The sequence below is a fragment of the Ranitomeya imitator genome, chromosome 5 (assembly GCF_032444005.1).
Source record: "Ranitomeya imitator isolate aRanImi1 chromosome 5, aRanImi1.pri, whole genome shotgun sequence".
NCBI lineage: Eukaryota > Metazoa > Chordata > Amphibia > Anura > Dendrobatidae > Ranitomeya > Ranitomeya imitator.
This window is the reverse complement of record NC_091286.1, coordinates 469300214-469325765: the sequence shown is the minus strand read 5'-3', so window position 1 is coordinate 469325765 and position 25552 is coordinate 469300214. Positions and strand designations below refer to the sequence as shown.

The following is a 25552-nucleotide window of genomic DNA, read 5'->3' as shown; positions in this document are numbered from 1 at the left end:
TGGAGTGCAACACACCATCTCTCTACCCCCCATACCCAATTTGTAGGCCTAATGCAGCGTAGTTTCCAACAACTACTAAACGAGAGCATGAAGATTGAAGCAATGGAGAGGAAACCTGGGGAACACCTTGGAGTGCAACACACCATCTCTCTACACCCCATACCCATTTTGTAGGCCTAATGCAGTGTAGTTCCCAACAACTACTAAACGAGAGCCTGAAGATCGAAGCAATGGAGAGGAAACCTGGGGAACACCTTGGAGTGCAACACACCATCTCTCTACACCCCATACCCAATTTGTAGGCCTAATGCAGCGTAGTTTCCAACAACTACTAAACGAGAGCATGAAGATCGAAGCAATGGAGAGGAAACCTAAGGAACACCTTGGAGTGCAACACACCATCTCTCTACACCCCATACCCAATTTGTAGACCTAATGCAGCGTAGTTTCCAACAACTACTAAACGAGAGCATGAAGATCGAAACAATGGAGAGGAAACCTGGGGAACACCTTGGAGTGCAACACACCATCTCTCTACACCCCATACCCAATTTGTAGGCCTAATGCAGCGTAGTTTCCAACAACTACTAAACGAGAGCATGAAGATCGAAGCAATGGAGAGGAAATCTGGGGAACACCTTGGAGTGCAACACACCATCTCTCTACACCCCATACCCAATTTGTAGGCCTAATGCAGCGTAGTTTCCAACAACTACTAAATGAAAGCATGAAGATCGAAGCAATGGAGAGGAAACCTGGGGAACACCTTGGGATGCAACACACCATCTCTCTACACCCCATACCCAATTTGTAGGCCTAATGCAGCGTAGTTTCCAACAACTACTAAACGAGAGCATGAAGATCGAAGCAATGGAGAGGAAACCTGGGGAACACCTTGGAGTGCAACACACCATTTCTCTACACCCCATACCCAATTTGTAGGCCTAATGCAGTGTAGTTTCCAACAACTACTAAACGAGAGCATGAAGATCGAAGCAATGGAGAGGAAACCTGGGGAACACCTTGGAGTGTAACACACCATCTCTCTACACCCCATACCCAATTTGTAGGCCTAATGCAGTGTAGTTTCCAACAACTACTAAACGAGAGCATGAAGATCGAAGCAATGGAGAGGAAACCTGGGGAACACCTTGGAGTGCAACACACCATCTCTCTACACCCCATACCCAATTTGTAGGCCTAATGCAGTGTAGTTTTCTACAACTACTAAACGAGAGTCGGAAGACCGAAGCAATGTGGACGAAACCTGAGGCACACCTTGGGGCGGCAGACACCGTTAGTAGGCCCTACCAAAGTTGTACCCCCAATGCAGTTTTAAAATTCCTAGAGGCTGAAAACAAGACTATTGACGCTCAGCTTTTTTCAAAGGAACACAGCTGAATTGAGTGGCGCAGACAGACACAGGTAGTAGGCCTTAAACCAAAAATGTGGCTCACTGCAGTTTAAAAAAGTTACAGGGGTACACAGGCAGCATTGCTCTGGGCAGTGGAGGACAATTTCAATAGTGGACCGCAGACAGACTTTGTACGCCTACTATTAAAAAAAGGATGCTCTATGCAATTAAAAATCGGTTCCAGGGGTCCACGGGCAGCAGTGGTGTGGTCAGTGGACGAGTATTGGAAGGAGGGACCGCAGACAGGCGTAGTAGGCCTAACATAACAAAATTAGGCTGTAGGCACTTTACAAATGGTTCCAGGGGTACACGGGCAGCAGTGGTGTGGTCAGCGGAGGAAAATTTGAATTAGGGACTGCAGACAGACTTTGTAGGCTGTCCCCTGTGGACCATGCATCCAACACATTAACCCAGTGCGCCGTAATGGACACGTAATTTTTTGTGGACATGCCTACTGGTCCATGCGTCTCTTGTCAGGTGCACCTTTCTACTGTTTGATTGCCTCAGTGCTATGACAATGCAGACTTTTTCATGCCGGTGGAGGGCTGGGATGGCTTTTCTCGCAAATGAAATGTCGACTGGGTAGCTTGAACCATGGTACAGCGTAGTTCATCTGGGCTTTCTAAATATAAAACAAAGAAAAAAAGGAGGCTCCATGCACTTTCAGCTGGGTTCCAGGGGTACACGGCCCTCATTGGTCTGGTCAGTGGAGAACTATTGGAAGGAAGGACCGCAGACAGGCTTCGAAGGCCTAACATAAAAAAATTGGGCTGTAGGCACTTTATAATTGGTTCCAGGGGTACACGGGCAGCAGTGGCCTGGTCAGTGTAGTAGTAGTAGAAAGAACGGACCGCAGACAGGCTTCGAAGGCCTAACATAAAAAAATTGGGCTGGCTGTAGGCAATTTTAAATTGGTTCCAGGGGAACACGGGCAGCAGTGGCCTGGTCAGTGTAGTAGTAGTAGAAAGAACGGACCGCAGACAGGCTTCGAAGGCCTAACATAAAAAAATTGGGCTGGCTGTAGGCAATTTAAAATTGGTTCCAGGGGAACACGGGCAGCAGTGGTCTGGTCAGTGTAGTAGTAGTAGAAAGAACGGACCGCAGACAGGCTTCGAAGGCCTAACATAAAAAAATTGGGCTGGCTGTAGGCAATTTAAAATTGGTTCCAGGGGAACATGGGCAGCAGTGGTCTGGTCAGTGGAGGCCTAGTGGAAGGAGTGACCGCAGACAGGCATCGAAGGCCTAACATAATAACAGATGGCTGTAGGCAATTTTAAATTGGTTCCAGGGGAACACGGGCAGCAGTGGTCTGGTCAGTGTAGTAGTACTACACAAAAACCCAGACTCATAATGTAAGGTGGCCACGAACAATGTCTAGGCCCCTTTAAATACCTACTCCAGACAAATCAGTATAATCATAGGAGAACCACAGGAGTATATAGGAAAATATAAACTTTATTAACAGAAAAATATTAAAAACCACACGTTAAAAAACACCAATAGAAAACACCAGGAACACCCAAACACATATATAGTCAATACATATACTATATGGTGATATGATAATTGTGCCTTGTAATTATGGGTAAATGTTAAACACTAGAAGATCCATGGCACCCCCACCATCTCATAATAGGACAATGCCATCTGGTCCACCTATGTAGTAAGTGTCACTGACACTAAAAGAAGCTCCATTGCTCCAGACCAGATAATCATGCACCATGCTGAGGCAGGGATGTGAACAATGCCATGGGAGGGACTGGTAATAATACATTGCTTGCCAGCATAAACAAGATCTCCCTCCAGACACCAACCATACCCGGATCTTACCATGCACAAAGGGGTCACTGGATAGGGCGCAACCCCCGACGCGCGTTTCGCCGCTCCTATACTTGGCTTTCTCAAGGGGAGTGCCTTGTTTCTGCAGCCAGGACCTTTTAACATCACTTCCTGGGTCACATGACAATCATGTGACCGCAGGCTGTGTAGCGCTGTGAATGGCGGCGCATGCGCCGGCGGCCCACCCCCTGCCACCCCCCCAAGCCCGGCCCACGTCAGCGGACAGGCGAGTGGGTGCATGGGAACCATGGCAACCCAGTCACCCGCCGCAGACGCACATCGGCCGGACCCAGAAGGCGCAGGGGGGCGGAGCAAGCCGACGCACGCGCACCACAGCAAGTTGACCACGGCTAATAATCACACTACATCAACAGTGAAAAGATGAGCCTACATAAGCGTATGAACACCGCAAAAGAGACGGACAGGATCAGACATCATGGGTCATACAAAAGAATAACAACCATTATAACATAATATGTACAGTAATAGTAGTCCATAGCAATTCCATAATGTAGCACTATCCCGATGTTCTTTTCTGTCCCGTTCTTGAATCCACATCAGGAAGGGAAGAACAATAGGTCCAATTTCAAGTGCACTAAGTTAAAACAATAAACAAAAATAATAAATCATAAAAAAGAAGAAGAAACAAAACAACAACAACATATACAGAGGGGAACTCATTTATCGGGCCATATAAAACTATAACTATCTAAAACATATTTATAGGAATGGGGCAAAATTCAAGGTCTCATTAAGACCATGGGGCTTGACCGTGTCCAGGGTCACAATCCACTTAAGTTCTCGCTGAGCAAGGAGCTGTTTCACATTTCCACCTCGTATACCCATGTGAACCAATTCAATCCCCCGGACCATAAAGCTTCTTGGATCACAATTGTGAACCTCCCTGAAATGTTTAGGGATCGTAGTTAACTCCGATATGTCCGCCACTGTCTTGGCCGCGCCAATGCCCCGCACATGCTCCCTCACTCTCACTCTTAGTTCTCTCGACGTCAGGCCCACATAAATAAGTGGGCACCCACAAGTGGCATAATATACCACATTCCTGCTAGTGCAGGAAATATAGTCTTTGATTTGGAATTCCCTTGTGCCGTCAGCAGAGTGAAAGGAGGTGCTGCGCTGGACATTGGCGCAGGCGAGACAGCGGCCACAAGTATGACAACCCCTACTCGGTCGTGTAGAGCCAAAAAGGCCTACTGTGGGTGCCGTATAATGGCTCTTTACCAAGAGATCTTTCAAATTTTTGGCCCTCCGTGGGGTCATGCGAGGATAGTCGGAAAGGTACGGACCCAGGGAGGGTTCCGTGCTGAGGATACGCCAATGTTTCCCAAGGATAGCTCTGATGTTGTCCCACTCATGATTGTACTCTGATATAAATCTAATTGTCTCATCTCCAATATCCCTCCTCTTCTTGTTGTAGAGCAGATGATTACGTGGGGTTCTCCTGGCCCTATTATACCCATGCCGAACACACCGCCTACTGTACCCCCTTTGATGGAACCGTTCACTTAGGTCCTTGGCCTGTCTTTCAAAGGTATGGTCAGTGGAGCAGATCCGCCTCATCCGGAGGAACTGTCCGACCGGGACGGCCCTAATGGTGGCTTGGCTGTGCCCAGATGAAGCATGAACCAATGAGTTCACTGCTGTTTCTTTTCGAAACACATCCGTTTCAATAGATAAATCAGGACCAACCTTAAGACAGATATCCAGAAAATCGATGGTATCATAATCATACTTATAAGTAAGCCTGATATTAAATGAATTCGAATTGAGCACAGCCATAAAATCCCTGAGTTGTTGTTCCGTTCCACGCCAAAAAAATAAAACGTCATCAATGTAGCGCAGCCAACACAGCACATGGTCGGCGGCCCCCGCCCCCGCGTCACCAAAAACCAACCTCTCCCAAAACCCCAGGAAGAGGTTGGCGTACGCGGGCGCGCAGGCCGCACCCATGGCTGCGCCACGCTTTTGTTGGTAAAAGAAATCCTTAAAAGTAAAAAAATTATGCGTTAGAACGAATTCCAACAACTCAAGGATAAGCTCACACAAAGGACCGTCCAGGTCGGAGGCCCCCAGGAAGAAGCGGACCGCCCGTAGACCATCAGTGTGTTCGATACAGGTATAGAGGGCCTCTACATCAGCTGTTACGAGGAGAGTCCCACTGTCCACAAAGACCCCGTCAACCCTAGTCAGGACGTCCGTTGTGTCCTTCACAAATGACGGTAGCGTTTCCACCAATGTTTTAAGATAATAATCTATAAATTTACATGCAGGGTCACATAGGCCCTGCATACCGGACACAATCGGACGTCCCGGGGGGCTGACCGGGTCCTTGTGGACCTTAGGCAGGAGGTAAAATGTTGGTACCTTGGGATATGCAACCATCAGGCCATCCAGGACTTTTTTGTTTATTATCCCCTTTTCAAAAGCTCGGCACAGAATTTTTTGTAGCTGCACAGAGAAGGAGACCACCGGGTTATGGGTAAGCCTTACATATACAGTCTCATTCCGGAGCTGTCTAAATGCCTCTTTTTCATATTTCACCACCGGCCAGACCACGATGTTTCCCCCCTTGTCAGCAGCCTTAAAGACCACATCATTCCATGATTGAAGTTGGCCAATGGCCTCTCTCTCATTTCTTGTTAAATTGTCAAACTGCCTCCGTGTGGACAATTTCTTGAGGTCCTCCGTTACTAATTTGGTAAAGACTTCCACTGCGGGGCATAATGACAAGGGGGGAAACCTCGTGGATCTGGGAAGTATAGCCGGTGGGAACTTACCTATAGACGTACTAGACTGTTCCTCCAATAGCTCCTCCAAAATCCGGAGAGTCTCCTCCTCCGTGCAGCCCAAAGTGTCCGACCCATGTCCCCTTCCAGAATGCAGTTTCTTCAAAATCAATTTACGTGAAAATAGGTGGAGGTCCTTTAAGGCTGTAAAAAAATTAAAGCCATTAGTTGGTGAAAAAGAAAGACCTCTACTCAAAACACTCAACTGGCTACTAGTGAGGACATGGTCGGACAAATTGATTACCTGCAAACCCCCCTGGGTCCGACCATCCGACTGTTTCCCTGCCGACCCTTTCTTTACATTTTGTCTAGTGGTCATTTTTCCACTCCCATGTGGACCATCCTTCATTTTTTCAGGGAGACCGTTCCTCCCTCCATGTTTGTCATCCATAGATGTGGTGGATTTATACGAGGCCGATCGAGATCTAGAACGTGACTCGTTCCGATAATATGAACGTGAGCGTTCATTCCCACTCCTCCATCTGTACATTTTATTTGTCTGTTTATCGTTTATATCACGTTGAAATTTCTTTGATTTTATTTGTTGGATGTCCTCCACCCACTTCTGTACTTCCTTCTCGATATCACCATTAAATTTCTTAAGGGCTTCACTAGACATATCTCTTTTGATCGTCATCTGTAACGCCTCAATCTCCGTCTCCATATCTTTCAAAGAATTCGCATTCATTTCCTTAAGTATCTCCATAAATCCTACCGAACATTTACTAGCACAGTCCTCCCATCTTTCCCTGATATTAGAATCCTCCACTGGGAAGGATGGGAAGACCTGGACTCTTAAGCCTCTTGGAATGAGTCCCTTCTGCAGATATCTCTCAAGGAACGCATGGTTCCACCACACCTTAGTACGTTTCCTCAATAGATCCTTAAATGTTGCCACCGTTTCCTGTAAGCCCTTCGAGTTCCCCTCCGCGCCCAATTCATTGGTGTCATTAAAAACACTATCGATTTGTGTGAGCCATGTGCCGTCACGGGCTCTAAAATCCATATTTATAATGCTGGGGCCTGCTGTGAAAAACACAGAGAGAATTAGCACTACACAAAAACCCAGACTCATAATGTAAGGTGGCCACGAACAATGTCTAGGCCCCTTTAAATACCTACTCCAGACAAATCAGTATAATCATAGGAGAACCACAGGAGTATATAGGAAAATATAAACTTTATTAACAGAAAAATATTAAAAACCACACGTTAAAAAACACCAATAGAAAACACCAGGAACACCCAAACACATATATAGTCAATACATATACTATATGGTGATATGATAATTGTGCCTTGTAATTATGGGTAAATGTTAAACACTAGAAGATCCATGGCACCCCCACCATCTCATAATAGGACAATGCCATCTGGTCCACCTATGTAGTAAGTGTCACTGACACTAAAAGAAGCTCCATTGCTCCAGACCAGATAATCATGCACCATGCTGAGGCAGGGATGTGAACAATGCCATGGGAGGGACTGGTAATAATACATTGCTTGCCAGCATAAACAAGATCTCCCTCCAGACACCAACCATACCCGGATCTTACCATGCACAAAGGGGTCCCTGGATAGGGCGCAACCCCCGACGCGCGTTTCGCCGCTCCTATACTTGGCTTTCTCAAGGGGAGTGCCTTGTTTCTGCAGCCAGGACCTTTTAACATCACTTCCTGGGTCACATGACAATCATGTGACCGCAGGCTGTGTAGCGCTGTGAATGGCGGCGCATGCGCCGGCGGCCCACCCCCTGCCACCCCCCCAAGCCCGGCCCACGTCAGCGGACAGGCGAGTGGGTGCATGGGAACCATGGCAACCCAGTCACCCGCCGCAGACGCACATCGGCCGGACCCAGAAGGCGCAGGGGGGCGGAGCAAGCCGACGCACGCGCACCACAGCAAGTTGACCACGGCTAATAATCACACTACATCAACAGTGAAAAGATGAGCCTACATAAGCGTATGAACACCGCAAAAGAGACGGACAGGATCAGACATCATGGGTCATACAAAAGAATAACAACCATTATAACATAATATGTACAGTAATAGTAGTCCATAGCAATTCCATAATGTAGCACTATCCCGATGTTCTTTTCTGTCCCGTTCTTGAATCCACATCAGGAAGGGAAGAACAATAGGTCCAATTTCAAGTGCACTAAGTTAAAACAATAAACAAAAATAATAAATCATAAAAAAGAAGAAGAAACAAAACAACAACAACATATACAGAGGGGAACTCATTTATCGGGCCATATAAAACTATAACTATCTAAAACATATTTATAGGAATGGGGCAAAATTCAAGGTCTCATTAAGACCATGGGGCTTGACCGTGTCCAGGGTCACAATCCACTTAAGTTCTCGCTGAGCAAGGAGCTGTTTCACATTTCCACCTCGTATACCCATGTGAACCAATTCAATCCCCCGGACCATAAAGCTTCTTGGATCACAATTGTGAACCTCCCTGAAATGTTTAGGGATCGTAGTTAACTCCGATATGTCCGCCACTGTCTTGGCCGCGCCAATGCCCCGCACATGCTCCCTCACTCTCACTCTTAGTTCTCTCGACGTCAGGCCCACATAAATAAGTGGGCACCCACAAGTGGCATAATATACCACATTCCTGCTAGTGCAGGAAATATAGTCTTTGATTTGGAATTCCCTTGTGCCGTCAGCAGAGTGAAAGGAGGTGCTGCGCTGGACATTGGCGCAGGCGAGACAGCGGCCACAAGTATGACAACCCCTACTCGGTCGTGTAGAGCCAAAAAGGCCTACTGTGGGTGCCGTATAATGGCTCTTTACCAAGAGATCTTTCAAATTTTTGGCCCTCCGTGGGGTCATGCGAGGATAGTCGGAAAGGTACGGACCCAGGGAGGGTTCCGTGCTGAGGATACGCCAATGTTTCCCAAGGATAGCTCTGATGTTGTCCCACTCATGATTGTACTCTGATATAAATCTAATTGTCTCATCTCCAATATCCCTCCTCTTCTTGTTGTAGAGCAGATGATTACGTGGGGTTCTCCTGGCCCTATTATACCCATGCCGAACACACCGCCTACTGTACCCCCTTTGATGGAACCGTTCACTTAGGTCCTTGGCCTGTCTTTCAAAGGTATGGTCAGTGGAGCAGATCCGCCTCATCCGGAGGAACTGTCCGACCGGGACGGCCCTAATGGTGGCTTGGCTGTGCCCAGATGAAGCATGAACCAATGAGTTCACTGCTGTTTCTTTTCGAAACACATCCGTTTCAATAGATAAATCAGGACCAACCTTAAGACAGATATCCAGAAAATCGATGGTATCATAATCATACTTATAAGTAAGCCTGATATTAAATGAATTCGAATTGAGCACAGCCATAAAATCCCTGAGTTGTTGTTCCGTTCCACGCCAAAAAAATAAAACGTCATCAATGTAGCGCAGCCAACACAGCACATGGTCGGCGGCCCCCGCCCCCGCGTCACCAAAAACCAACCTCTCCCAAAACCCCAGGAAGAGGTTGGCGTACGCGGGCGCGCAGGCCGCACCCATGGCTGCGCCACGCTTTTGTTGGTAAAAGAAATCCTTAAAAGTAAAAAAATTATGCGTTAGAACGAATTCCAACAACTCAAGGATAAGCTCACACAAAGGACCGTCCAGGTCGGAGGCCCCCAGGAAGAAGCGGACCGCCCGTAGACCATCAGTGTGTTCGATACAGGTATAGAGGGCCTCTACATCAGCTGTTACGAGGAGAGTCCCACTGTCCACAAAGACCCCGTCAACCCTAGTCAGGACGTCCGTTGTGTCCTTCACAAATGACGGTAGCGTTTCCACCAATGTTTTAAGATAATAATCTATAAATTTACATGCAGGGTCACATAGGCCCTGCATACCGGACACAATCGGACGTCCCGGGGGGCTGACCGGGTCCTTGTGGACCTTAGGCAGGAGGTAAAATGTTGGTACCTTGGGATATGCAACCATCAGGCCATCCAGGACTTTTTTGTTTATTATCCCCTTTTCAAAAGCTCGGCACAGAATTTTTTGTAGCTGCACAGAGAAGGAGACCACCGGGTTATGGGTAAGCCTTACATATACAGTCTCATTCCGGAGCTGTCTAAATGCCTCTTTTTCATATTTCACCACCGGCCAGACCACGATGTTTCCCCCCTTGTCAGCAGCCTTAAAGACCACATCATTCCATGATTGAAGTTGGCCAATGGCCTCTCTCTCATTTCTTGTTAAATTGTCAAACTGCCTCCGTGTGGACAATTTCTTGAGGTCCTCCGTTACTAATTTGGTAAAGACTTCCACTGCGGGGCATAATGACAAGGGGGGAAACCTCGTGGATCTGGGAAGTATAGCCGGTGGGAACTTACCTATAGACGTACTAGACTGTTCCTCCAATAGCTCCTCCAAAATCCGGAGAGTCTCCTCCTCCGTGCAGCCCAAAGTGTCCGACCCATGTCCCCTTCCAGAATGCAGTTTCTTCAAAATCAATTTACGTGAAAATAGGTGGAGGTCCTTTAAGGCTGTAAAAAAATTAAAGCCATTAGTTGGTGAAAAAGAAAGACCTCTACTCAAAACACTCAACTGGCTACTAGTGAGGACATGGTCGGACAAATTGATTACCTGCAAACCCCCCTGGGTCCGACCATCCGACTGTTTCCCTGCCGACCCTTTCTTTACATTTTGTCTAGTGGTCATTTTTCCACTCCCATGTGGACCATCCTTCATTTTTTCAGGGAGACCGTTCCTCCCTCCATGTTTGTCATCCATAGATGTGGTGGATTTATACGAGGCCGATCGAGATCTAGAACGTGACTCGTTCCGATAATATGAACGTGAGCGTTCATTCCCACTCCTCCATCTGTACATTTTATTTGTCTGTTTATCGTTTATATCACGTTGAAATTTCTTTGATTTTATTTGTTGGATGTCCTCCACCCACTTCTGTACTTCCTTCTCGATATCACCATTAAATTTCTTAAGGGCTTCACTAGACATATCTCTTTTGATCGTCATCTGTAACGCCTCAATCTCCGTCTCCATATCTTTCAAAGAATTCGCATTCATTTCCTTGAGTATCTCCATAAATCCTACCGAACATTTACTAGCACAGTCCTCCCATCTTTCCCTGATATTAGAATCCTCCACTGGGAAGGATGGGAAGACCTGGACTCTTAAGCCTCTTGGAATGAGTCCCTTCTGCAGATATCTCTCAAGGAACGCATGGTTCCACCACACCTTAGTACGTTTCCTCAATAGATCCTTAAATGTTGCCACCGTTTCCTGTAAGCCCTTCGAGTTCCCCTCCGCGCCCAATTCATTGGTGTCATTAAAAACACTATCGATTTGTGTGAGCCATGTGCCGTCACGGGCTCTAAAATCCATATTTATAATGCTGGGGCCTGCTGTGAAAAACACAGAGAGAATTAGCACTACACAAAAACCCAGACTCATAATGTAAGGTGGCCACGAACAATGTCTAGGCCCCTTTAAATACCTACTCCAGACAAATCAGTATAATCATAGGAGAACCACAGGAGTATATAGGAAAATATAAACTTTATTAACAGAAAAATATTAAAAACCACACGTTAAAAAACACCAATAGAAAACACCAGGAACACCCAAACACATATATAGTCAATACATATACTATATGGTGATATGATAATTGTGCCTTGTAATTATGGGTAAATGTTAAACACTAGAAGATCCATGGCACCCCCACCATCTCATAATAGGACAATGCCATCTGGTCCACCTATGTAGTAAGTGTCACTGACACTAAAAGAAGCTCCATTGCTCCAGACCAGATAATCATGCACCATGCTGAGGCAGGGATGTGAACAATGCCATGGGAGGGACTGGTAATAATACATTGCTTGCCAGCATAAACAAGATCTCCCTCCAGACACCAACCATACCCGGATCTTACCATGCACAAAGGGGTCCCTGGATAGGGCGCAACCCCCGACGCGCGTTTCGCCGCTCCTATACTTGGCTTTCTCAAGGGGAGTGCCTTGTTTCTGCAGCCAGGACCTTTTAACATCACTTCCTGGGTCACATGACAATCATGTGACCGCAGGCTGTGTAGCGCTGTGAATGGCGGCGCATGCGCCGGCGGCCCACCCCCTGCCACCCCCCCAAGCCCGGCCCACGTCAGCGGACAGGCGAGTGGGTGCATGGGAACCATGGCAACCCAGTCACCCGCCGCAGACGCACATCGGCCGGACCCAGAAGGCGCAGGGGGGCGGAGCAAGCCGACGCACGCGCACCACAGCAAGTTAACCACGGCTAATAATCACACTACATCAACAGTGAAAAGATGAGCCTACATAAGCGTATGAACACCGCAAAAGAGACGGACAGGATCAGACATCATGGGTCATACAAAAGAATAACAACCATTATAACATAATATGTACAGTAATAGTAGTCCATAGCAATTCCATAATGTAGCACTATCCCGATGTTCTTTTCTGTCCCGTTCTTGAATCCACATCAGGAAGGGAAGAACAATAGGTCCAATTTCAAGTGCACTAAGTTAAAACAATAAACAAAAATAATAAATCATAAAAAAGAAGAAGAAACAAAACAACAACAACATATACAGAGGGGAACTCATTTATCGGGCCATATAAAACTATAACTATCTAAAACATATTTATAGGAATGGGGCAAAATTCAAGGTCTCATTAAGACCATGGGGCTTGACCGTGTCCAGGGTCACAATCCACTTAAGTTCTCGCTGAGCAAGGAGCTGTTTCACATTTCCACCTCGTATACCCATGTGAACCAATTCAATCCCCCGGACCATAAAGCTTCTTGGATCACAATTGTGAACCTCCCTGAAATGTTTAGGGATCGTAGTTAACTCCGATATGTCCGCCACTGTCTTGGCCGCGCCAATGCCCCGCACATGCTCCCTCACTCTCACTCTTAGTTCTCTCGACGTCAGGCCCACATAAATAAGTGGGCACCCACAAGTGGCATAATATACCACATTCCTGCTAGTGCAGGAAATATAGTCTTTGATTTGGAATTCCCTTGTGCCGTCAGCAGAGTGAAAGGAGGTGCTGCGCTGGACATTGGCGCAGGCGAGACAGCGGCCACAAGTATGACAACCCCTACTCGGTCGTGTAGAGCCAAAAAGGCCTACTGTGGGTGCCGTATAATGGCTCTTTACCAAGAGATCTTTCAAATTTTTGGCCCTCCGTGGGGTCATGCGAGGATAGTCGGAAAGGTACGGACCCAGGGAGGGTTCCGTGCTGAGGATACGCCAATGTTTCCCAAGGATAGCTCTGATGTTGTCCCACTCATGATTGTACTCTGATGTTGCACCCACTCGCCTGTCCGCTGACGTGGGCCGGGCTTGGGGGGGTGGCAGGGGGTGGGCCGCCGGCGCATGCGCCGCCATTCACAGCGCTACACAGCCTGCGGTCACATGATTGTCATGTGACCCAGGAAGTGATGTTAAAAGGTCCTGGCTGCAGAAACAAGGCACTCCCCTTGAGAAAGCCAAGTATAGGAGCGGCGAAACGCGCGTCGGGGGTTGCGCCCTATCCAGGGACCCCTTTGTGCATGGTAAGATCCGGGTATGGTTGGTGTCTGGAGGGAGATCTTGTTTATGCTGGCAAGCAATGTATTATTACCAGTCCCTCCCATGGCATTGTTCACATCCCTGCCTCAGCATGGTGCATGATTATCTGGTCTGGAGCAATGGAGCTTCTTTTAGTGTCAGTGACACTTACTACATAGGTGGACCAGATGGCATTGTCCTATTATGAGATGGTGGGGGTGCCATGGATCTTCTAGTGTTTAACATTTACCCATAATTACAAGGCACAATTATCATATCACCATATAGTATATGTATTGACTATATATGTGTTTGGGTGTTCCTGGTGTTTTCTATTGGTGTTTTTTAACGTGTGGTTTTTAATATTTTTCTGTTAATAAAGTTTATATTTTCCTATATACTCCTGTGGTTCTCCTATGATTATACTGATTTGTCTGGAGTAGGTATTTAAAGGGGCCTAGACATTGTTCGTGGCCACCTTACATTATGAGTCTGGGTTTTTGTGTAGTGCTAATTCTCTCTGTGTTTTTCACAGCAGGCCCCAGCATTATAAATATGGATTTTAGAGCCCGTGACGGCACATGGCTCACACAAATCGATAGTGTTTTTAATGACACCAATGAATTGGGCGCGGAGGGGAACTCGAAGGGCTTACAGGAAACGGTGGCAACATTTAAGGATCTATTGAGGAAACGTACTAAGGTGTGGTGGAACCATGCGTTCCTTGAGAGATATCTGCAGAAGGGACTCATTCCAAGAGGCTTAAGAGTCCAGGTCTTCCCATCCTTCCCAGTGGAGGATTCTAATATCAGGGAAAGATGGGAGGACTGTGCTAGTAAATGTTCGGTAGGATTTATGGAGATACTCAAGGAAATGAATGCGAATTCTTTGAAAGATATGGAGACGGAGATTGAGGCGTTACAGATGACGATCAAAAGAGATATGTCTAGTGAAGCCCTTAAGAAATTTAATGGTGATATCGAGAAGGAAGTACAGAAGTGGGTGGAGGACATCCAACAAATAAAATCAAAGAAATTTCAACGTGATATAAACGATAAACAGACAAATAAAATGTACAGATGGAGGAGTGGGAATGAACGCTCACGTTCATATTATCGGAACGAGTCACGTTCTAGATCTCGATCGGCCTCGTATAAATCCACCACATCTATGGATGACAAACATGGAGGGAGGAACGGTCTCCCTGAAAAAATGAAGGATGGTCCACATGGGAGTGGAAAAATGACCACTAGACAAAATGTAAAGAAAGGGTCGGCAGGGAAACAGTCGGATGGTCGGACCCAGGGGGGTTTGCAGGTAATCAATTTGTCCGACCATGTCCTCACTAGTAGCCAGTTGAGTGTTTTGAGTAGAGGTCTTTCTTTTTCACCAACTAATGGCTTTAATTTTTTTACAGCCTTAAAGGACCTCCACCTATTTTCACGTAAATTGATTTTGAAGAAACTGCATTCTGGAAGGGGACATGGGTCGGACACTTTGGGCTGCACGGAGGAGGAGACTCTCCGGATTTTGGAGGAGCTATTGGAGGAACAGTCTAGTACGTCTATAGGTAAGTTCCCACCGGCTATACTTCCCAGATCCACGAGGTTTCCCCCCTTGTCATTATGCCCCGCAGTGGAAGTCTTTACCAAATTAGTAACGGAGGACCTCAAGAAATTGTCCACACGGAGGCAGTTTGACAATTTAACAAGAAATGAGAGAGAGGCCATTGGCCAACTTCAATCATGGAATGATGTGGTCTTTAAGGCTGCTGACAAGGGGGGAAACATCGTGGTCTGGCCGGTGGTGAAATATGAAAAAGAGGCATTTAGACAGCTCCGGAATGAGACTGTATATGTAAGGCTTACCCATAACCCGGTGGTCTCCTTCTCTGTGCAGCTACAAAAAATTCTGTGCCGAGCTTTTGAAAAGGGGATAATAAACAAAAAAGTCCTGGATGGCCTGATGGTTGCATATCCCAAGGTACCAACATTTTACCTCCTGCCTAAGGTCCACAAGGACCCGGTCAGCCCCCCGGGACGTCCGATTGTGTCCGGTATGCAGGGCCTATGTGACCCTGCATGTAAATTTATAGATTATTATCTTAAAACATTGGTGGAAATGCTACCGTCATTTGTGAAGGACACAACGGACGTCCTGACTAGGGTTGACGGGGTCTTTGTGGACAGTGGGACTCTCCTCGTAACAGCTGATGTAGAGGCCCTCTATACCTGTATCGAACACACTGATGGTCTACGGGCGGTCCGCTTCTTCCTGGGGGCCTCCGACCTGGACGGTCCTTTGTGTGAGCTTATCCTTGAGTTGTTGGAATTCGTTCTAACGCATAATTTTTTTACTTTTAAGGATTTCTTTTACCAACAAAAGCGTGGCGCAGCCATGGGTGCGGCCTGCGCGCCCGCGTACGCCAACCTCTTCCTGGGGTTTTGGGAGAGGTTGGTTTTTGGTGACGCGGGGGCGGGGGCCGCCGACCATGTGCTGTGTTGGCTGCGCTACATTGATGACGTTTTATTTTTTTGGCGTGGAACGGAACAACAACTCAGGGATTTTATGGCTGTGCTCAATTCGAATTCATTTAATATCAGGCTTACTTATAAGTATGATTATGATACCATCGATTTTCTGGATATCTGTCTTAAGGTTGGTCCTGATTTATCTATTGAAACGGATGTGTTTCGAAAAGAAACAGCAGTGAACTCATTGGTTCATGCTTCATCTGGGCACAGCCAAGCCACCATTAGGGCCGTCCCGGTCGGACAGTTCCTCCGGATGAGGCGGATCTGCTCCACTGACCATACCTTTGAAAGACAGGCCAAGGACCTAAGTGAACGGTTCCATCAAAGGGGGTACAGTAGGCGGTGTGTTCGGCATGGGTATAATAGGGCCAGGAGAACCCCACGTAATCATCTGCTCTACAACAAGAAGAGGAGGGATATTGGAGATGAGACAATTAGATTTATATCAGAGTACAATCATGAGTGGGACAACATCAGAGCTATCCTTGGGAAACATTGGCGTATCCTCAGCACGGAACCCTCCCTGGGTCCGTACCTTTCCGACTATCCTCGCATGACCCCACGGAGGGCCAAAAATTTGAAAGATCTCTTGGTAAAGAGCCATTATACGGCACCCACAGTAGGCCTTTTTGGCTCTACACGACCGAGTAGGGGTTGTCATACTTGTGGCCGCTGTCTCGCCTGCGCCAATGTCCAGCGCAGCACCTCCTTTCACTCTGCTGACGGCACAAGGGAATTCCAAATCAAAGACTATATTTCCTGCACTAGCAGGAATGTGGTATATTATGCCACTTGTGGGTGCCCACTTATTTATGTGGGCCTGACGTCGAGAGAACTAAGAGTGAGAGTGAGGGAGCATGTGCGGGGCATTGGCGCGGCCAAGACAGTGGCGGACATATCGGAGTTAACTACGATCCCTAAACATTTCAGGGAGGTTCACAATTGTGATCCAAGAAGCTTTATGGTCCGGGGGATTGAATTGGTTCACATGGGTATACGAGGTGGAAATGTGAAACAGCTCCTTGCTCAGCGAGAACTTAAGTGGATTGTGACCCTGGACACGGTCAAGCCCCATGGTCTTAATGAGACCTTGAATTTTGCCCCATTCCTATAAATATGTTTTAGATAGTTATAGTTTTATATGGCCCGATAAATGAGTTCCCCTCTGTATATGTTGTTGTTGTTTTGTTTCTTCTTCTTTTTTATGATTTATTATTTTTGTTTATTGTTTTAACTTAGTGCACTTGAAATTGGACCTATTGTTCTTCCCTTCCTGATGTGGATTCAAGAACGGGACAGAAAAGAACATCGGGATAGTGCTACATTATGGAATTGCTATGGACTACTATTACTGTACATATTATGTTATAATGGTTGTTATTCTTTTGTATGACCCATGATGTCTGATCCTGTCCGTCTCTTTTGCGGTGTTCATACGCTTATGTAGGCTCATCTTTTCACTGTTGATGTAGTGTGATTATTAGCCGTGGTTAACTTGCTGTGGTGCGCGTGCGTCGGCTTGCTCCGCCCCCCTGCGCCTTCTGGGTCCGGCCGATGTGCGTCTGCGGCGGGTGACTGGGTTGCCATGGTTCCCATGCACCCACTCGCCTGTCCGCTGACGTGGGCCGGGCTTGGGGGGGTGGCAGGGGGTGGGCCGCCGGCGCATGCGCCGCCATTCACAGCGCTACACAGCCTGCGGTCACATGATTGTCATGTGACCCAGGAAGTGATGTTAAAAGGTCCTGGCTGGAGAAACAAGGCACTCCCCTTGAGAAAGCCAAGTATAGGAGCGGCGAAACGCGCGTCGGGGGTTGCGCCCTATCCAGGGACCCCTTTGTGCATGGTAAGATCCGGGTATGGTTGGTGTCTGGAGGGAGATCTTGTTTATGCTGGCAAGCAATGTATTATTACTAGTGTTGAGCGATACCGTCCGATACTTGAAAGTATCGGTATCGGATAGTATCGGCCGATACCCGAAAAATATCGGATATCGCCGATACCGATATCCGATACCAATACAAGTCAATGGGACATCAAGTATCGGAATGTATCCTCATGGATCCCAGGGTCTGAAGGAGAGGAAACTCTCCTTCAGGCCCTGGGATCCATATTAAAGTGTAAAATAAAGAATTAAAATAAAAAATATTGTTATATTCACCTCTCCGGCGGCCCCTGGACATCAGCGGGAGGATCCGGCGTCCGGCACGGCTTCTTTCTTCAAAATGCGCGCCTTTAGGACCTGTGGTATGACGTCCCGGCTTCTGATTGGTCGCGTGCCGCCCATGTGACCGCCACGCGACCAATCAGAAGCCGCGACGTCATTCCTCAGGTCCTAGAAGGCGCTCATTCTAGGACTTTAGCTGAGGAATGACGTCGCGGCTTCTGATTGGTCGCGTGGCGGTCACATGGGCGGCACGCGACCAATCAGAAGCCGGGACGTCATACCACAGGTCCTAAAGGCGCGCATTTTGAAGAAAGAAGCCGTGCCGGACGCCGGATCCTCCCGCTGATGTCCAGGGGCCGCCGGAGAGGTGAATATAACAATATTTTTTATTTTAATTCTTTATTTTACACTTCCGATACCGATACCCGATATCACAAAAATATCGGATCTCGGTATCGGAATTCCGATACCGCAAGTATCGGCCGATACCCGATACTTGCGGTATCGGAATGCTCAACACTAATTATTACCAGTCCCTCCCATGGCATTGTTCACATCCCTGCCTCAGCATGGTGCATGATTATCTGGTCTGGAGCAATGGAGCTTCTTTTAGTGTCAGTGACACTTACTACATAGGTGGACCAGATGGCATTGTCCTATTATGAGATGGTGGGGGTGCCATGGATCTTCTAGTGTTTAACATTTACCCATAATTACAAGGCACAATTATCATATCACCATATAGTATATGTATTGACTATATATGTGTTTGGGTGTTCCTGGTGTTTTCTATTGGTGTTTTTTAACGTGTGGTTTTTAATATTTTTCTGTTAATAAAGTTTATATTTTCCTATATACTCCTGTGGTTCTCCTATGATTATATCAGTGTAGTAGTAGTAGAAAGAACGGACCGCAGACAGGCTTCGAAGGCCTAACATAAAAAAAATTGGGCTGGCTGTAGGCAATTTAAAATTGGTTCCAGGGGAACACGGGCAGCAGTGGTCTGGTCAGTGGAGGCCTAGTGGAAGGAGTGACCGCAGACAGGCATCGAAGGCCTAAAATAATAACACATGGCTGTAGGCAATTTTAAATTGGTTCCAGGGGAACACGGGCAGCAGTGGCCTGGTCAGTGTAGTAGTAGTAGAAAGAACGGACCGCAGACAGGCTTCGAAGGCCTAACATAAAAAAATTGGGCTGGCTGTAGGCAATTTTACATTGGTTCCAGGGGTACACGGGCAGCAGTGGTGTGGTCAGTGGAGGCCTAGTGGAAGGAGTGACCGCAGACAGGCATCAAAGGCCTAACATAATAACATATGGCTGTAGGCAATTTTAAATTGGTTCCAGGTGAACACGGCCAGCAGTGGCCTGGTCAGCGGAGGATGATTGTAATGAGTGTCTGCCAGTTAGTAGTCCAAAACAATACATAAATGTGAATGTCTCACATTAAAATCCAGCGAAAACACTAAAGGGTGCAATCTTTAGGTACAGGGGTGGGATCCTCTGCGTTGTTTCTGACCTACTAATTTGGCGCAAAGTTTTTACTTGAGTAAATAGAGGACACTGCCCCTGACTATGTTAAGTACCATTATACATGTCAACACAATGGTATTGTCAGTGGCAGGAATGGAAGGATGTCAGCGCATAGTCTAAACATTGGTGGAAGTGTGAGAGATAATTGTGGAAGTGGCAGAGCAATGTTTGACCTGGGGGTGGGTGAACTCTCTTGTGGACGGCGGTACAGGCCCAGGGCCCCTCATGTTACAACAGTGTGTCTGACGTTGGGTGCGCACCACCACCGCCAGAGACAGTTTATTGTACTATGAGGGACCCAGTGGCAGTGCTGTCGACCAAAAGCGGGCACACCCACCTCTTCAGACAAACAGCACTCTCACAGGTGCTTGCGCCAAGTCGCGATACCACGGCCTCGTGTGGGGAGTTTGGCCATTTAGGGAGGTGTAAACATGTCGTATGCTGGACAATCAGCTGCTGCAAATTAAGACATTTGAAAAGTCATTCACAGTAGTCCACAGGCAAGAGCTTTTCATAGGAAAGCTAGGTGTCGCCCGGGCAAGGTGGGGCAAAAGAATTCGAAATCCAGTTGTGGTTCATTTTAATGAATGTTAGATCATCAACATTTTGTGTAGCCAGACGAGTCCTTTTTTCGGTTAATATTGAACCTGCAGCACTGAATACTCTTTCTGATAGGACACTAGCTGCCGGGCAAGCAAGCTCCTGCAATGCATATTCAGCCAATTCTGGCCAGGTGTCTAATTTTGATGCCCAGTAATCAAATGGGAATGACGGTTGAGGGAGAACATCGATAAGGGATGAAAAATAGTTTGTAACCATACTGGACAAATGTTGTCTCCTGTTGTGAATTCTGTGGCAGAGCTCCCTCCTGTGGTCACAAGTGGTACTTCGGCTGATTCTCTCGGTGAGCTTCTGTTGGTGGAGGGAAGTGGTACTGCGGCTTCTGAGTTTCCTCCCTCAGGTGATCTGGTGAGGTCGTTAGGTGCTTCTCTACTTAACTCCACCTAATGCTTTGATCCTGGCTTCCTGTCAATGTTCCAGTGTTGGACTTGCTTTTCCCTGGATCATTCCTGTGGCCTGCTGCTCTGCATAGCTAAGTTCTTCTTTGCTATTTGTTTGCTATTTTTTCTGTCCAGCTTGTCTAATTTGTTGCTGGAAGCTCTGGGACGCAAAGGGTGTACCTCCGTGCCGTTAGTTCGGTACGGAGGGTCTTTTTGCCCCCTTTGCGTGGTGTTCTTTAGGGTTTTGTGTAGACCGCAAAGTTACCTTTTCTATCCTCGATCTGTTAAAAAAGTCGGGCCTCACTTTGCTGAATCTATTTCATCTCTACGTTTGTCTTTTCATCTTAACTCACAGTCATTATATGTGGGGGGCTGCCTTTTCCTTTGGGGTATTTCTCTGAGGCAAGGTAGGTTTATTTTCTGTCTTCAGGCTAGTTAGTTTCTCAGGCTGTGCCGAGTTGCATAGGCAGAGTTAGGCGCAATCCACGGCTGCCTCTAGTGTTGTTTGGAGAGGATTAGGGATTGCGGTCTGCAGAGTTCCCACGTCTCAGAGCTCGTTCTATGATTTTGGGTTATTGTCAGATCACTGTATGTGCTCTGACCGCTATGTCCATTGTAGTACTGAATTGCCTTTCATAACAGTACAGGAAGCCAAAAGTACTAATGATTCTCAATAGAGGGAAAAAAGAAGTTCTGAGACCATTTTGTTTTCTTTGCACTGTGTTTTGCCTTTTTTTTCCCCTAGACATTTGGGTGGTTCAGTACACAGGTGTAGCGATGGACATTAGAAGTCTGTCTTCATTTGTGGATCAACTCTCGGCAAGAGTACAAAAGATTCAAGACACTATTGATCAGAAAGATATGTTGGAACCAAGAATTCCTATTCCTGATTTGTTTTTTGGAGATAGAACTAAGTTTCTGAGTTTCAAAAATAATTGTAAATTATTTCTGGCCTTGAAACCTCGCTCCTCTGGTGATCCAGTTCAACAGGTTTTGATTGTTATTTCATTTTTGCGCGGCGACCCTCAGGACTGGGCATTTTCTCTTGCGTCAGGAGATCCTGCATTGAGTAATATCGATGCGTTTTTCCTGGCGCTCTGATTGCTGTACGATGAACCTAATTCAGTGGATCAGGCAGAGAAAAATTTGCTGGCTCTTTGTCAGGGTCAGGATGAGATAGAGGTATATTGTCAGAAATTTAGAAAGTGGTCCGTGCTCACTCAATGGAATGAATCTGCGCTGGCAGCTATGTTCAGAAAGGGTCTCTCTGAAGCCCTTAAGGATGTCATGGTGGGATTTCCTATGCCTGCTGGTTTGAATGAGTCTATGTCTTTGGCCATTCAGATCGGTCGACGCTTGCGTGAGCGTAAATCTGTGCACCATTTGGCGGTATTACCTGAGCTTAAACCTGAGCCTATGCAGTGCGATAGGACTTTGACCAGAGTTAAACGGCAAGAACACAGACATCTGAATGGGCTGTGTTTCTACTGTGGTGATTCCACTCATGCTATCTCTGATTGTTCTAAGCGCACTAAGCGGTTCGCTAGGTCTGCCACCATTGGTACGGTACAGTCAAAATTTCTTCTGTCCGTTACCTTGATCTGCTCTTTGTCATCGTATTCTGTCATGGCATTTGAGGATTCAGGCGCTGCCCTGAATTTGATGGACTTGGAGTATGCTAAGCGTTGTGGGTTTCTCTTAGAGCCCTTGCAGTGTCCTATTCCATTGAGAGGAATTGATGCCACGCCTTTGGCCAAGAATAAGCCTCAATACTGGACCTAGCTGACCATGTGCATGGCTCCTGCACATCAGGAGGTTATTCGCTTTCTGGTGTTGCATAATCTGCATGATGTGGTCGTTTTGGGGTTGCCATGGCTAAAAGCCCATAATCCAGTATTAGATTGGAAATCCATGTCGGTGTCCAGCTGGGGTTGTCAGGGGGTACATGGTGATGTTCCATTTCTGTCAATTTCGTCATCCACCCCTTCTGAGGTTCCAGAGTTCTTGTCTGATTACCGGGATGTATTTGATGAGCCCAAGTCCGATGCCCTACCTCCGCATAGGGATTGTGATTGTGCTATCAATTTGATTCCTGGTAGTAAATTCCCAAAAGGTCGACTGTTTAATTTATCCGTGCCTGAGCACGCCGCTATGAGCAGTTATGTGAAGGAATCCCTGGAGAAGGGGCATATTCGCCCGTCATCGTCACCATTAGGAGCAGGGTTCTTTTTTGTAGCCAAGAAGGATGGTTCGCTGAGACCTTGTATAGACTACCGCCTTCTAAATAAGATCACGGTTAAATTTCAGTACCCCTTGCCATTGTTATCTGATTTGTTTGCTCGGATTAAGGGGGCTAGTTGGTTCACCAAGATAGATCTTCGTGGTGCGTATAATCTGGTGCGAATCAGGCGAGGAGATGAATGGAAAACTGCATTTAATACGCCCGAGGGTCATTTTGAGTATCTTAGTGATGCCATTTGGACTTGCTAATGCTCCATCAGTGTTTCAGTCCTTTATGCATGACATCTTCCGAGAGTACCTGGATAAATTCCTGATTGTGTACTTGGATGACATTTTGATCTTCTCGGATGATTGGGAGTCTCATGTGAAGCAGGTCAGAACGGTGTTTCAGGTCCTGCGTGCTAATTCTTTGTTTGTGAAGGGATCAAAGTGTCTCTTTGGTGTGCAGAAGGTTTCATTTTTGGGGTTCATCTTTTCCCCTTCTACTATCGAGATGGATCCTGTTAAGGTCCAAGCCATCCATGATCGGACTCAGCCGACGTCTCTGAAAAGTCTGCAAAAGTTCCTGGGCTTTGCTAATTTTTATCGTCGCTTCATCTGCAATTTTTCTAGTATTGCCAAGCCATTGACCGATTTGACCAAGAAGGGTGCTGATTTGGTCAATTGGTCTTCTGCTGCTGTGGAAGCTTTTCAAGAGTTGAAGCGTCGTTTTTCTTCTGCCCCTGTGTTGTGTCAACCAGATGTTTCTCTTCCGTTCCAGGTCGAGGTTGATGCTTCTGAGATTGGAGCAGGGGCTGTTTTGTCGCAGAGAGGTTCTGATTGCTCAGTGATGAAACCATGCGCTTTTTTTTCCAGGAAGTTTTCCTGGGCAACCGAGAGTTGCTGGCCATGAAGTGGGCATTCGAGGAGTGGCGTCATTGGCTTGAAGGAGCTAAGCATCGCGTGGTGGTATTGACTGATCATAAGAACTTGACTTATCTTGAGTCTGCTAAGCGGTTGAATCCTAGACAGGCTCGTTGGTCGCTGTTTTTTGCCCGTTTTGACTTTGTGGTTTCGTACCTTCCGGGCTCTAAAAATGTGAAGGCGGATGCTCTGTCTAGGAGTTTTGTGCCCAACTCTCCGGGTTTGTCTGAGCCGGCGGGTATCCTCAAGGAAGGAGTAATTGTGTCTGCCATCTCCCCTGATTTGCGGCGGGTGCTGCAAAAATTTCAGGCTAATAAACCTGATCGTTGTCCAGCGGAGAGACTGTTTGTCCCTGATAGGTGGACCAATAAAGTTATCTCTGAGGTTCATTGTTCGGTGTTGGCTGGTCATCCTGGAATCTTTGGTACCAGAGAGTTGGTGGCTAGATCCTTTTGGTGGCCGTCTCTGTCGCGGGATGTGCGTGTTTTTGTGCAGTCCTGTGGGATTTGTGCTCGGGCTAAGCCCTGCTGTTCTCGTGCCAGTGGGTTGCTTTTGCCCTTGCCGGTCCCGAAGAGGCCTTGGACACATATCTCTATGGATTTTATTTCTGATCTTCCCGTTTCTCAAAAGATGTCGGTCATTTGGGTGGTCTGTGATCGCTTTTCTAAGATGGTCCATCTGGTACCCTTGTCTAAATTGCCTTCCTCCTCTGATTTGGTGCCATTGTTCTTCCAGCATGTGGTTCGTTTACATGGCATTCCAGAGAATATCGTTTCTGACAGAGGTTCCCAGTTTGTTTCAAGGTTTTGGCGAGCCTTTTGTGGTAGGATGGGCATTGACTTGTCTTTTTCCTCGGCTTTCCATCCTCAGACTAATGGCAAGACCGAACGAACCAATCAGACCTTGGAAACATATCTGAGATGCTTTGTTTCTGCCGATCAGGATGACTGGGTGTCCTTTTTGCCTTTGGCTGAGTTCGCCCTTAATAATCGGGCCAGCTCGGCTACCTTGGTTTCGCCATTTTTCTGCAATTCTGGGTTCCATCCTCGTTTCTCTTCAGGACAGGTTGAGTCTTCGGACTGTCCTGGTGTGGATACTGTGGTGGACAGGTTGCAGCAGATTTGGACTCATGTAGTGGACAATTTGACCTTGTCCCAGGAGAAGGCTCAACGTTTCGCTAATCGCAGACGCCGTGTGGGTCCCCGACTTCGTGTTGGGGATCTGGTTTGGTTATCTTCTCGTCATATTCCTATGAAGGTTTCCTCTCCTAAGTTTAAACCTCGTTTCATTGGTCCGTATAGGATTTCTGAGGTTCTTAATCCTGTGTCTTTTCGTCTGACCCTTCCTGATTCCTTTTCCATACATAACGTATTCCATAGGTCATTGTTGCGGAGATACGTGGCACCTATGGTTCCATCTGTTGATCCTCCTGCCCCGGTTTTGGTGGAGGGGGAATTGGAGTATATTGTGGAGAAGATTTTGGATTCTCGTGTTTCTAGACGGAAACTCCAGTATCTGGTTAAATGGAAGGGTTATGCTCAGAAAGA

The 25552-nt window shown here is 47.0% G+C and overlaps 3 protein-coding genes across 10 annotated transcripts in view; 2 read left to right on the top strand and 1 right to left on the bottom strand.

The window, feature by feature from the left end:
* NLGN1 (neuroligin 1) overlaps positions 1 to 25552 on the top strand; it is a 1437853-nt gene that overhangs the window by 747080 nt on the left and 665221 nt on the right. The gene's annotated exons all lie outside the window — the stretch shown is intronic.
* LOC138638197 (uncharacterized) lies at positions 7979 to 12224 on the bottom strand. Its single transcript, XM_069727300.1, has 2 exons — positions 10424 to 12224; positions 7979 to 8220 (listed from the first exon to the last, which is right to left on the bottom strand). The coding sequence occupies exons 1-2, from the start codon at positions 11505 to 11507 to the stop codon at positions 8183 to 8185; spliced, it is 1122 nt and encodes a 373-aa protein (XP_069583401.1). The 5' UTR covers positions 11508 to 12224; the 3' UTR covers positions 7979 to 8182.
* Positions 13429 to 17727, top strand: LOC138638196 (uncharacterized). The gene is made up of 2 exons (XM_069727299.1): positions 13429 to 15202; positions 17406 to 17727. Exons 1-2 carry the CDS (start codon positions 14119 to 14121, stop codon positions 17441 to 17443), a joined length of 1122 nt encoding a protein of 373 aa, XP_069583400.1. The 5' UTR covers positions 13429 to 14118; the 3' UTR covers positions 17444 to 17727.